General features: G+C 46.9%; 1 protein-coding gene across 2 annotated transcripts in view; it reads left to right on the forward strand.

Moving 5' to 3' along the window:
* PTPN14 (protein tyrosine phosphatase non-receptor type 14) overlaps window positions 1–13,423 on the forward strand; it is a 142,903-nt gene that overhangs the window by 104,621 nt on the left and 24,859 nt on the right. For both annotated transcript variants that reach the window (XM_084865526.1, XM_084865527.1), the window contains 5 exons: window positions 2,371–2,459; window positions 5,450–5,537; window positions 6,520–6,602; window positions 9,105–9,162; window positions 12,053–12,131. In XM_084865526.1, coding sequence (XP_084721652.1) covers window positions 2,371–2,459; window positions 5,450–5,537; window positions 6,520–6,602; window positions 9,105–9,162; window positions 12,053–12,131 — 397 coding nt within the window. The remainder of the gene's footprint in view (window positions 1–2,370; window positions 2,460–5,449; window positions 5,538–6,519; window positions 6,603–9,104; window positions 9,163–12,052; window positions 12,132–13,423) is intronic.

Here is a 13,423-nt window from a genome sequence, read left to right on the forward strand (position 1 = left end):
CTTGTTTTGTTTTTCGTGCTTCTGACTTGTGGGAGGAAGGGAGGGGCAGCAGGGATAGCATGTGAAATCCACTGTGCTTGGTCCTGATGTACTTTCTAGTATGTTTCTTAGAGGGACCCTGGGTCTTACCCTGCGCCGGCAGACAGGCACTGCTGACTCACTGCCCGTGGGCGTCAACGAGCTGGGCTTCTTTTTCCTCTTTCCTAACCTTCTCCTCCCCTCAGCCCCCCACGTATCTGTTCATGACTAAGGGGACCACCTACACACCCCAGGATTCCTGGCAGCCCGGTGCAGGGGTGATGGGCGGGCCAATAGGACCGGGGGGGGGGGGGGGAGGGATGTGGTCAGCGCCGAGACGGTGGAAAAGCAGACAGGACAGCATGCAGGGCCGGACTGTGGGGAGGCAGCCCCTTTGGGTTAGCCCAGGTCCTACTGACCAAGTAAAACATAAAACCTTGTGGTGGAGTCCTCCGGGAGGACATTTCCATTTAGCGAGGGCTTTTCCATGACTGGTTCCTTACAGATTCTCCAGGCTGGAGGAGGGTGAGTTCCGTTCCCAGCAGGTCTGCCCACCTCTCACAGACATAGGTGTGGCGGCTGCCTCAGTGGCTCCTGCACAGTCAGAGCACATGGCCTGGGGAGGGTGCTCGGGAGTGAGTCAGAGTCTGGAGCCTTGGGCCTTGGGGAAGTTCGAGGTCGAGCCCTGCGGTTCTGCCCAGTAGGGTATGCCCAGTGCGGGTGCCTCAGGCGTCGGTTCTGAGATTTTCCCACCCGGTGGTCTGCTCTTCCTGTGTCCCAGGATTTTCCTTCTTCCTCCCTCCTCCACTTCATCTGCCTTCTTCTCCCACACGTTCTCCTGCTTCCCTCTTCGTGTCTCATAATGACAAGGCCCCCTTTCCCCTTCCATTTCTTTCTCTCCCGACTCTTTCTGCTCTGGCCGCCAGCAGGGTCTCTCACCTTTCTCCATCCCTGTTGGAAAACTCCTATCCAGTGTTCTCGTTGGTGGGCGGGTTGAGAAGAGCTCACTGGGAGGGGACTTGGGGCCAAGCAGAGTGTACGCAGTGAAGTCACAGTCCACGGGCCTCTTCCTTGTTCACAAAGCTCTCAGCCAGCGTTGAGCATCCCACGCTGGACCGTGAATAGATAGTGAAGCATCCCACCCTGCATGATGCCCTCATAGGAACCCCAGTGGCCAACTCGGTGAGAGCGAAGCCTAGAAGACAGAGATTCTGAAGGGCAAAGAACCCCCTGCCCCAAATACCATCCTGTCACACACACACACACACACACACACACACACGTATTACCTCTTTATAGGAATAGATTGCTTTTAAAAAGGAACATTCAGAAAATAAAATATCTCTCAGAAATTAAAAGTGTGACATCAGACGGAAAATGTAATAGGTGAGAAGATAAAATGAAGGAACTCTCACCAAAAAGCAAAGCAATGGGACGTGGGCTGCAGAAGATAAAAGGAGAGGGCCAGCGCAGGATGTCCAACATTTGGATAATAGGAATTCTACAGGGAGTAAACAGAGGAAGCAGGAAGTAATAGTTCGAGAAAACATCCTAGAACCTATGAACGTGAGGTTCTGAAGTAAAAAGCCAAGCTCAGTAGGGTCCATAGTAGGGCTTTCATTGTTGTGAGTTGGTGCCTTTAAGGGAGAGGAAATGGTGGGTCCCTCCAGGACTGCTGTTGGCTTCTTTTAAACAAGCTCTAAAGAATATTCAGTATATTCAGTTCTTCCAACTGTGTGCATATATAATCGCATGTATGTAGTATGCATATAGAATCCAGCTATGTGGATGTAAGATTATAGTTTAAAAAACAGAAACCAAGATACACATAGATACTCATAGGTGTTCACAAAAGAGAACATCTGAACTGCCAACAAACCTGAGAAAACCCTAAAATTATTTTAAGCAGGGAAGGCGTCGTGACAAATTGAGAAAAACAGATACCTCATACGTTAGGGTAGGGGTGTTGAACTCAATCAGAGAAGGGGCCGAAATCTAAAATCCAGCCTAAATCTCGGGCCGAATGGTTTACTGAACAGTCATAAACTGACAGTGTCATAAACTGACAGCGGAGTGCAGTGATGACAGCGTGGTGCGGGCCACATTGCAAGGCCTGGCGGGCTGGATTTGGCCCGCGGGCCTTGTGTTTGACACATGTGCGTTAGGATGTGCAGTGGGGCGCATCCCTTCAGGATCTAGTTGCCTGATTGCCATGATGCTGCTGCGACTCATTTTTATTTATGGGCGAGAAACAGGGCGTGGCCCCCACGGGCTGCTGAGGCCCAGGGCTGGGAGCCGCGGGACCGCTAAGCATGTGTCTCATCACCACTGTCTTTCCTTGGCCTCCTGCAGGACAATCATGGGAACAGTGTGCACCTGGGCATTTTCTTCATGGGGATTTTTGTGAGAAACAGAATCGGAAGACAAGCAGTGATACACAGGTAGTTCTGTTCGCCTTCTCCCCCTCTCCCCCCCCTCCACCCTTTGTCCTTTGTTTCATTGAGGAACTAGGCAAAAACCCACGACATGGAAAAGTTATACAAGTGATTGAATCCCAGTGTGGATCAGAGTTGGGCTCTTCCTCACTCAGCTAAGATCAGCCTTCTGTGGGATTTAAGTTGGTTATGGGGAATTTAGCTCCCTTTTCCTGGAGGCCTGCTTGGGGGATGGGAAGGCCTTCTTCACAGCTGACCCAGGAAGTGCATCGATGAACCCCACTGACCCGGGAGGATGGGAACTAAACTCTATGAGCCTGTTTGGAGACAGGCTCTCCCGTTGCCTCTTGCTGATTCCCTTTGCTGGAATCTCCACGACCAGTCATTCCATTCAGACCGGCTTCTTCCCCTTGTCTTGGCCACAGGTGCTAGCAGAGTGCTCACTGGCTTGTTTCTAGGTTCACAAAGGAGGGTTAGTTGCGAAGGTATATTTTGAAAAAAAGCAACCAATCTGTGACACACTAAGGGACGTTGGAATTTTTTGCTATTTTGGCCCTTTGTCTCCTTTTCCATGTAACATGCGTAGAACTAATACAGGGATGTGTCCGAGTGTCCCCTCAGGTACATGCCAGTGAGCTTGCTTTGAACCCGTGCTCATAGATCCCATGTGGTGTCAACAGTCTAACACAAGCACATGCTCGCTTTTGTACAAGGGAATGCCTGTGGCCTGCTATTTTTTGGAAGGACAGCTTTCCCGTGTGTGCACCTGGCAGGCAGAGCTGCGCATTAGGGTAGAGAATCAAAGAGGGAAACACGTAGAGAATAAATATTCTATTGAAGCCCTGGAGGTAAGCCTGGGCCAGCCACCTACTCTCTGGGTCAGCGGTTGCTGCAGGTCATTTTGAGACATTTTTCCTACCAAAGGCTCCCTAATAGGCTTTTTTTGTCCCCCTACATCTTACGCTGCCATTACTTTTGTCCTTTATTTTCTCTTGCTCTTTGATTAGAGACATCATTGAAGCGTGAGTAGGGAGAGAGATCTTGGGGGCTACTGAGTAAATTTGATTTCTGGATATGCTTAGTCAACCCCATACACTGACAAGAAATTATAAATCAATTGAGTAAAATATAGAAATACTGTACGGGCAGAGTTGTGACTATAACATTTTACGCATATCTAAAGCTATGCAGGTGTTTTGTCCCACACAGTCCTCCATAGCATGAGAGAATAAATGCTCTATTGAACTGGAAACTTTCCAATACTTGCCGAGGGCTCACTTCAAGATAGTGGTGCTGAGTTCTCCATAGCTAAATCAGTGCTTTTTATTTATTTTTTTCCCCTTGAGCCTGGAGAAGTAGACAAGTCTTGCCTTACAACTAGCGAGGTTAAATAGAAGAAAATAGCAATTTGAAAGTTGGCTGGTCCCGAGCCACACACAGGATGTGTTCAGTCTCCTTGGGAAATGCTTCCAAACCTCTTCCTTTAGCTTTTATCACAACACTCCTCACAAGGGGGAAACTGATTTCTGCCATAATGCCACGCAAGTCATGCCATAGGCGAAGCCATATGGTGGAGTGAGGAGTAGATTTGGAGTTTTGGCAGTGGACTTGAAGGAATGGAGCCAGAGGAAACCAAATACTCTTCTCTCTAGAGACCTTCACTGGGAAGCGTCTAGCTTTGCGTCCAGGTAGATGTGATCCGATGATGGGATGGTAGGTTGACAGACATCTGTGCTGGGCACTTGGAGCCGGTATGGCCCCAGCAGTTGTACACAAACACAGTTGGCACTGGTGTCACGGAAAGGTGATTGGAGGAACCTCTGGAAGCTCCAGGTATAGAAGTCACCCATCCCTGGTGAGCAGAGTGAGTGTGGCGAAGTCATGCACTCACATGCGTCTAAATTGCCTCATCACCGAAGTAGAAGCAATAATCTCTGCCTTGTCACCGTAGAGAGTTGATCAAGGAACCATACTCTGTACAGATGGACGGCAATATTATTACTTTCAATGTTTTCAGCAAACATGTAGCGCATGCTGTGTGCCAGGTACGTGGCTCCGTGCTTGGAATACAGAGATGCGGAAAGCAGAATCTACCTGGGGCATGGAGCTTATGGTCAAGTTTGGTTTGGTCAGGGAGCTAGTCATGGAAGTAAGCGGTCATGATGCAACGTGGTAACTGGTAGAGGGCGACACCAGGCTCTTTCCCAGCATGTGGGTGGTTGGGGTGAGGAAGGGCTGCCGAGAGAAGGCGACTCCTGAGCTGAGTTACACGGATCATTCCAGACAGAGGGGGAAAGGTGACGAGGAAAAGCCCGATGGAGAGCAGTCAGTGGGCAGGAATTCTAGGTTGGGGCACCAGGGGAAGGGTAGACAGTAGTGAGAGCCGGTTAGAAATGGGCTCCGAGTAGAATGGGAAGCAGTAGCTTGCCCTCCCATGTCTGGTGGTTAGTTCTGTGTATCACGCTTTATATTAGGAAGAGAAGGATTGTGTGCGTGTAGTTCACAGAAATGTTGGCACATTGGATACTCACCTCCCAGGCATGTTTTCTAGGTGATGTATCAGTAATGACAGTGCATGACGTGTACATGGCAGCACAGAATCCACGTGGATTCTTCGCCTAGATTCCGGAACATTGTCCTTTCCAATAATGTGCTCCTCCATCATTTAAATCCAGGATCGTGGGGGAATCCTTTGTCAGTTTGGAACTGGAAATAACAAGGCAGCAGAAGTCGCTTACAAATGTCCCCCCGCCCCCCACTAGACAATGTATCTAGATATTGTTTGCATAGGATTTTTTTATTTTTTTATTTTTATTTTAGCTATTTCAATAGATTCGTATTGCATTTTCTGTCCTTTCCACCTTGAGAGAAGGAACAGTTTGCTTTTGAAAATATAGCTCAGTCATCCTTTACAAAACCAGCCAGTGGCCCGCCCGTGAGGATTGTAAATGCACGGGCTGCCCAGGGGCCAACGCGGTTGCCTTTGCTCTGTCCAGGTGGAACGACATGGGGAACATCACGCACAACAAGTCGACCATCCTGGTGGAGCTCATCAACAAGGAGGAGACGGTGCTCTTCCACACGGTGAGCACGACGCACGAAGGCGGGGTCCGGCCGGCCGCGTGGCCCCGTGCCTTCTCAGCTCACCGTGTGCTTCCTTTGCTCTCCGTACCTTGAGGGAATAAATAAATGTTCTGTTGAACCGAGACTTCCTGCCCTGGCCCAGCGCTGTCATTGCTCACTCCAGGATAATGGTGGTGATTTCACATCCAAAACGCCCGCTTTCCAAGCTGAAGCTTGACTCTCCCCCTTCCTTCTGTGTGATAGATCGCATTGTCTGTCTGGCGGGCCACGTTCCTCAGCACTCTGGTGACAGCCCTCATCAAGCAACCTCCGAGCGATGGCCCTTCCGCTGAGGGCCTCCTCCAGAGCCAAGGCTGTTCGTGCAGCTCCCCGCTTCTCATTTAGTGATGCTTGGTGCTCATTCCGCTCTCTGCCTTCATTCATTCATTTTTATTTTTATTTATTTTTTAAAATATGTTTTTATTGATTTCAGAGAGGAAGGGAGAGGGAGCGAGGGATAAAAACATCAGTGATGAGAAGGAATCATTGACTGGCTGCCTCTTGCACACCCCCTATTGGGAACTGAGCCCACAACCCAGGCATATGCCCTTGACCGGAATCGAATCTGGGGCCTTTCAGTCCATAGGCAGATGCTCTATCCATTGAGCCAAACCAGCTAGGGCCGTTCATTCATTTTTTTTTTTAAGCACTTAGTTTGGTATGATGTGAAGACATGCCAGTTCATCACCGCGACCCCAAGGCCGTGGGCATAAAGGATGCTTTAGCAGACAGTCTTGTCTTGCTGTCCTTTGACGGGCTTCGTGCCTGTGGCTGCCACTCAATCGCAGCACGTTGGTGTGTGACTCGGGGTGTTATTAATACTTTGTGATTGACCGGAAGCATTCCCTTCTACACAGGAAGGGAGGAAAGGGATGTGTCCCTGCTTAGGGAATGCTCCTATAATCAAAGGGACATTTACTTATTTTTCTCTGTCTTTCCCAAGGACGATATTGAAAACGCCAAGTACATCTCCCGGCTGTTTGCCACACGGCACAAGTTTTACAAGCAAAACAAGATCTGCACCGAGTAAGTAAACGTCCCGCCTGCCCTCCGGACGGATGGCCTGGCCTGGCTAAATGCCTATGCGCTTTGGGGGAGGTTGCAGGTGGCTTTTCCCGTCCCCTCTCTTCCCCTTGTTCCTCGTAGAAGCCAAAGGCGGGCCCGAGAGCGCTCTAATGATGAGGACTGTGCGGGGTAGTTAGTGCCTGTGCCTGGGGAGCAAATCGCTCACAAATTGACTGTGAGTGCCGGACTGCCTGGCCGGCCCGGCGCACGGCTGCCATTAGTGCCTTCCCGACCTCTGCGAGGGGTTTGGAGGAGCCGAGCTGGTCTCAATTTGCCGGGGCGCCCCTCCGTGTCGGGCGCGGGGGAGGTTCAGAAGTGTGGGGCCCGGGGACGGGCCCGCTTGAAAGAGAAGACGCGCCTGTCATCCTCAGCCCCATCTCGCCGGCACAGTTGGGCAACCCCGCGTGTGCCTGCGGGTCATGCCATCTCCCCGGAAACGAGGGGCCGGGTAATTAGAGGAGGGCCTGGAGGACGCTAATGGATGTCACCCACCCGCCCCGTGTGTGTGCATGCATTTTACATTTAATTTGGAAATAAGGATGATAAAGGGGAGAGTCTGATGAGGGAACTTGAACGTGACCTGACCTCGGGTACCGCGTGCTGGGGCTCGCACGCTCGCGTTGCCTTTGCCTGGACTGCCTTCAAAAGGTAGAGTACGTCTGGGGTTGGGGCGCCCGACGTGTTTAATTTTGTCTCAAAGGACGTGAGGGATGTAAATGCAAGAGGAGGACTGCCTTCCCACGGCCCCGGCAGCTACGTCCCCGAGGGGGCGCGTGTGGTCCTGACGCAGCGGCTGCTGATGAGCATGTTTTTTTTTAGGAGCGCATCGCCGGGGCCTGCAGACTCTTTTCTCTGCACGACGGAGGCTCTTGCACGGCAGTCACTGCCATTGGCGCTGTAGTGGGTAGTGGGTAGTATCAGATCTGCCAGCCAAAGATGGCAAATGTCAATTAGAGGAGTATTGACCAAGGAGCGGCAACGTCAGCAGCCAGAGATACCACCTCCCAGCCACATGCGCACACACTCGCTCTCCTCTGGGGCTGGGAATCCCCCCTCGCTCTTTCTTGGCAGTTCTTTGCTGTTGCTCGTGGGGGGTGTCCTTGGCATTAACAAGAGTCCTGTGGTCAGCTTCTGTGGGGTGAAGGAAAAATCACGTGGAGAAGTGAATTCTCTTCTGTAATAAAATTCTGGTCTGACCATTTTCTCAGCAGGCAGATTTACCGATTTTGTATTTCTTTTGTGGCCTTCTCTTAGGATATAGGCAAACATCACGTATCAGACTGAAAGCGAAAGAAATTATCCTTTCCTTTCCTACTTTTGCTAATGACCATTCCTTTCTTCTTCCTAACCAGTTATGGGAGGTTCCTCACTTCATAGCTGATAAAAATTGGGACTCTCTTAAAAGTTACCCCCCCACCCCCACCCCCTCACCGGCCACCTACACAGTATATTTTGAATACAGTTGTTGCCGAGTCTCACCCCGGGACATCCCTCTCCACTCTCTGACTTCTAAAAGACCGCCGTTGGTATATTTTCCTCTCTCTCAGTTACTGATTGTCACCTCTGATACAGCCTAGAAAGTGGTTCCCATGTTTCTTGACTTTGGGGATGAAAAAATGTAGAGGGAAGAGAGAGAAGGTTCTAATAATAATGTATTTAGCCAGTTAAATAAAGCCCAATATTACTCTATTGTTTCCATCATTTCATTAAAAAACTCATCACCAAAATGGTAGGAAAAATGAAATTTCAGAATAAGGAGAGTGCTTTAAATTGAAGAATTTTAGCTTGATGGCCAACTCTACATGTCCTGTTTTTTGGGTTTGGTTTTTTTTTTTTTTTTTGCATTTAATGAATTGCATTTTTCATTGAGGACATGGAAACTGTAATTCTGGAATTTGGGATTTGTTTCTCAAAGGCATCTTTTCCATTTCTTAAGAGTTTGATGATATTCTTAGTCCCTGCTCATTTTTAGTCTACATTAAAAAAAAATGTTGAGCCTCAGTCTGGAAAGGATCTCTGACTAGAGGAATATTTGCAATACGTATGATCTTAATGAAAAATACCTTCACACCTCAAAAATATTTTGGATTTTTATTTTTTTTACTTTACTGACAGTATTTAAAAATATTTTTGTTCTTTTTTATTATGAAAGACTTTACATATATGCAAAGGGACAAAAAATACAATGGCTGCTTTTTGTATTTCCCTCATTATGTTTCTTTAGAAATAAGCCCTATTCTTCTAGCAGTGCTTTGTAAAACCGTTTGTAAAAGTACATTATGTCCCAAACATTTTGAAAATACAGAAACGAATAAAAAAGGGAATTGTAATTGTTTTTAGTGTTACCGCCCAGAGATAATATTGATGTTTTGCCGTGAATCTTACCATCTTTCCCCTTTTCTCCCTCTCTTGCCTGTCTTGTATCTAGGAAATAATAACCCTTCTTTTCATCTTTTTATGTAGACAATCAAATTCCCCACCCCCCATCAGACGCCAGCCCACCTGGAGCCGATCCTCTCTGGTATGTATAAAATATTCAGCAATCGAAAGTAGTCAGTGTGCTGGGGATAGAGGGTCCTTTTGTTGCTAATTTGAGAGGCGAGGTGATGAGGGCATTATGACCAGGTGAGGTCAGGCGAGAGTGCAGAAGGGTGTCAGTCTTCCGAGTAGGTGTGACGCGTATCCGTTTTGCCTCATTGTGCCCATGATGTCCGTCCTTTCTCTAAGTGAGGCTGAAGGTTCAGCCCCGTGAGGAAGTCTTATTCAGGGGGATGAGACCGTGTTCCTTCAGCATGTAACCTACTGTTTCAACCCACTTGTTCTCATCTGTTGTTTTATCACCGTTTTTGCTTGTTACATGTAGCATGCCTTCAGATATCAGCTCCACAAGTTCTTCTGCATTTATTGCCATAAATAGAGCTTAATAAACTAATCAGAAAATGCTTTTCAACTTTTTTTTTTTTACTAGTTTTTTATTTTTTTTTTAAAGAGAGAGAGGAAGGAAGAGAGCAGAGACAGAGAGATAGAGGGAGAGAGAGAAACATTGATGTGAAAGAGAAACATCGATGGATTGCTTCCCACACATGCCCTGACTGGGAATTGAACCAGAAACCTGGTTATATGCCCTGACTGGGAATCGAACCCACCACCTTTTGGTGCATTAGACGATATTCTAACCAACTCAGCCACACTGGCCAGGGCAGAAATGCTTTTTAAATGATCAGAAATGGAATAGTTCTAGTTGATGTTCTCTATAGGGAAGATTAATTGTACATTTTCTGATTTTCAGGGCCACAGACTTTTTTTTAACTGCTCTTCTCATCATGTGAATAAGGAAACACAACGCTAATTTCATTACATGTGTTTTGTCTTAGGCTGTGTTTTATTCTGAGGATTACTTAAGGCTAATATAACAAAAAAGGTGTTGAAGAATTGATTTCCTTTAAGGTTTTCTACTTGTTTGAAGTCTTAATTCTTTATTAAGGTTATGATTTTTTATATGTAATTAAAATAAACATGTGCCCTTTTAATTTTTCTAGGTTCCTTTGAATTGGTAGAAAAAATTGAATTTTTCTTTATCATCATATATATAGGGTATACAAGAATTGTATATCTTTTAATTAATTATTATTCTTTCTATTTTGGAAAATACATACACCTAAACTCCTGGAATTCTAGAATTGGGCCATTATGTCATCACATAAACATTCTGAGTATCCACATGACTGTTACTGTTCTTGACATGATGACCAGTATCTCACAAGTAGTCCGTGAGTTGGAGATCAAAGAGGATCCCTTTGAACCCTTCCCCTGAAGTACCAGTACATCTGTTTGTGTTTTCCTTGGTTCCTATCAGTCTTCTTTTCCCTTCTTTAGATTCCACGTGTCTTTACTAGTGAGATCGTTTTTTCCTTTATGTCCCTGGGGCACCATGGGAGGCAGAGTTCTAGAGTTCTCAGGCTTCCTGTGGGCTGATCTCATTCTGAGTCTCTGGAGAAGATGCCGAGGCTTCTGTTTCCTCTGCCCCTTAGGAGTGAACCATCTCACCGAGTTCCTTGGGCTGCGTAGGAGGAAGCCAGATAACCCTGTCTCCTCTGGCTTCCTCTCTGATAACCGGAGGCCTGATTGCTCTCCTCTGTCCCGTCTGCTGCCTGCCTCACGGCAGCTAGTTGCTTTTTGTATGAGCCGGTCTGGAAAGGAATAGGATAATGTATTAGAATGTGTAAGAGATGGAACAAATAAGGTAATCCTGGAATGGTGTCAGGAAGATTACTTATTATTGTCCTTTGCCTATATACTCATGCCAGATCATAAACAGTCCCATACTTGATTTTTTTTTTTTTTTTTTTTTTAAATAAGAGCAAGACAAAGGCAGTGAGCCAACATTGCTTGCCATTTATTTCTGTTCCCTGGTATGAATCCCTCCCCAGAGTGGTTTTTTTTTTTTTAAGTCTCAAACTTGGTTGTCCTACCCTGGAAAAATCGAATTTAATTATGTGTAACTGAGAAGAGGCAACAACAAAAAATTTTTTTTATTTAAAAATATTTTTAAATTGCAACTCAAAGCCCAGTCAAAGGGAGATCTGGAAATATTTTGGAGAGTTGATATAACACCTTTTCTTTGGTACCCTGAACTTCACTACATTGATTTCTGTTCTATTTTTCTTCTCCCTGATTCTTCTTAATGTTTGGATCCTTGTTTTCATTACCTCCTTTATTTGCCCATTGGATGCTGAAGCATTATTTGTAGGGGAGGAAATGATAAGTTATTTACCCAGCTTCAGACTTTGGGAAGCGCTCGTCTTCTGTTGAGAGACATTGAGAAAGTGTGGCCCCTACTGGCTTTGGCTTTTTTGGGGGCCTGATCTGAGCTTTTCTCCTAAGTTGTCATATTTCATTGAATGTCTAATAAGGCTAACTAAAAAAGAACCAAATTGAAATATACGAGATCAATCCTTTTTGGTGATTTACAACTTTAAAGTTGAAAATTTTTAGCATCAGAACTCTTTCTTCAAACGAACTCTCATCTGGAATCCCAATATAAAAATGAAATGGGTCATGTTTGAGGTATTTTACTCCCATGCAAACTTTCGTTCTATTAAAAAAAAAAGAGGCATTGAGAGCTTGGCAAGCGTATTAGAAAAGAGATTATAAATAGATATGTTCATGTTGATTGTAGCATCTTTGTCTTTCTCACGTTGAACCAGCCATCTTGTGTCTTCAGTGCTGACTTAGCAATGAGGAGGGGGTACGGATGGAAAGAGGGGTGGGTCGAGGGTAGACGGCAGAGCAGCCCCTGCCTGCTTCCCTGCGGACGCCGGAGACGGGCGTGTGCTCGGCTGGTTCTCCGTGGCAGCGGAGGGCCCTCAGTGACAGGCCTGCCCACCGGTGCCGTCTGTTCTCTGTTTCAGCCCCGGCAGCAGCCGTACATCTTGCCTCCTATGCACATCCAGTGTGGAGAGCACTACTCGGAAACACACACTTCGCAAGGTAACTCGGGCTTGCCATGTTCCCTTCCTTGGGTGAAGGGTTAAGAAGAATAAAGAAGACTTTTCTTTTTTAGGTGATAGTGATGCTTTCATTGCTAATCTTGTCATTGTCCGAATCAGCAGCTTCCATTTGTGTAAAGCACAGACTATCGTTTACCCCGGAGAGAGGAATTGCCCCAGAATGGGCTGCAAAAGGGAGTTGGAGAAGGTAGCAAGCAGGGTTCTCTTCTCCTCCCTCTCCTGAGTGGGCGTGGAGAAGAGGGCGTGGCAGCGAGGCCCACGGGGGTTGCCTGGACTCTCGCTGCCAGTATCACAAGTCCGTCACAGTCGGTCAGGCTTTCATGCTGACAGAATACAGGCATCTAGAATAATTGGAAGAAATATACAAATAATGTCAACCCTTCCCACCAGCCCTTCTCTCCCAGCGCTTATAAAGGAAATCTGTTGTATTCCTCTCTTGTAACTCACATGCAAAGTAATTATTGTTAGAATAATAATAACATTAATAGAGGAAGTCCCCTCCTTCGGCACTGTTCTCAGCACCTTCAGTAATCCTCAAAATACGCCTAGGAGATGAGATAGGGATTGCTATTATTTCCAATTTACAAGTATAGGATTGGGATGCAGGAAGGGTATGGGAGGGGCTTGGGTATGAAAATCAGTGTTTTGACCCTCAAGCCAGTGCTCTTGATCATGACACCAATTTGATCATGACACCTCAAGGAAGGAATGGCGTTAGGTGTTGCATATTAACAGTGTGAAATGGAAAGAAACATCAGTGATGAAAGAGGATCATTGATTGGCTGCCTTCTGCATGCTCCCTACTGGGGATCAAGCTGGCAGCCCAGGGCATGTGCCCTTGGCCGGAATCGAACCTGGGACCCTTCAGTCCACAGGCTGACGCTCTATCCACTGAGCCAAACCAGCCAGGGCTCAGGATGCTTTAGAATGTCCCTTTTGTACATTGGCGTCCCATCCAGGAAATGTCCAGGTTTGATGGAATGTGGGTGGAGCTCATGGGTGTGCACTTTCCATGACTTTTTTTTTTTTTTTAAATATATTTTTTACAGAGAGGAAGAGAGAGGGATAGAGAGTTAGAAACATCGATGAGAGAGTCATCTATCATCTGCCTCCTGCACACTCCCCACTGGGCATGTGCCCGCAACCAAGGCACATGCCCTTGACCGGAATCGAACCTGGGACCTTTCAGTCCGCAGGCCGACGCTCTATCCACTGAGCCAAACCGGTTTCGGCCATGACTTCTTTAGGTCGAGTGTCACATACCTACGCCAT

This window comes from Pipistrellus hanaki (genome assembly GCF_964339955.1).
Source record: "Pipistrellus hanaki genome assembly, chromosome: 18".
Classification (NCBI taxonomy): Eukaryota; Metazoa; Chordata; class Mammalia; order Chiroptera; family Vespertilionidae; genus Pipistrellus; species Pipistrellus hanaki.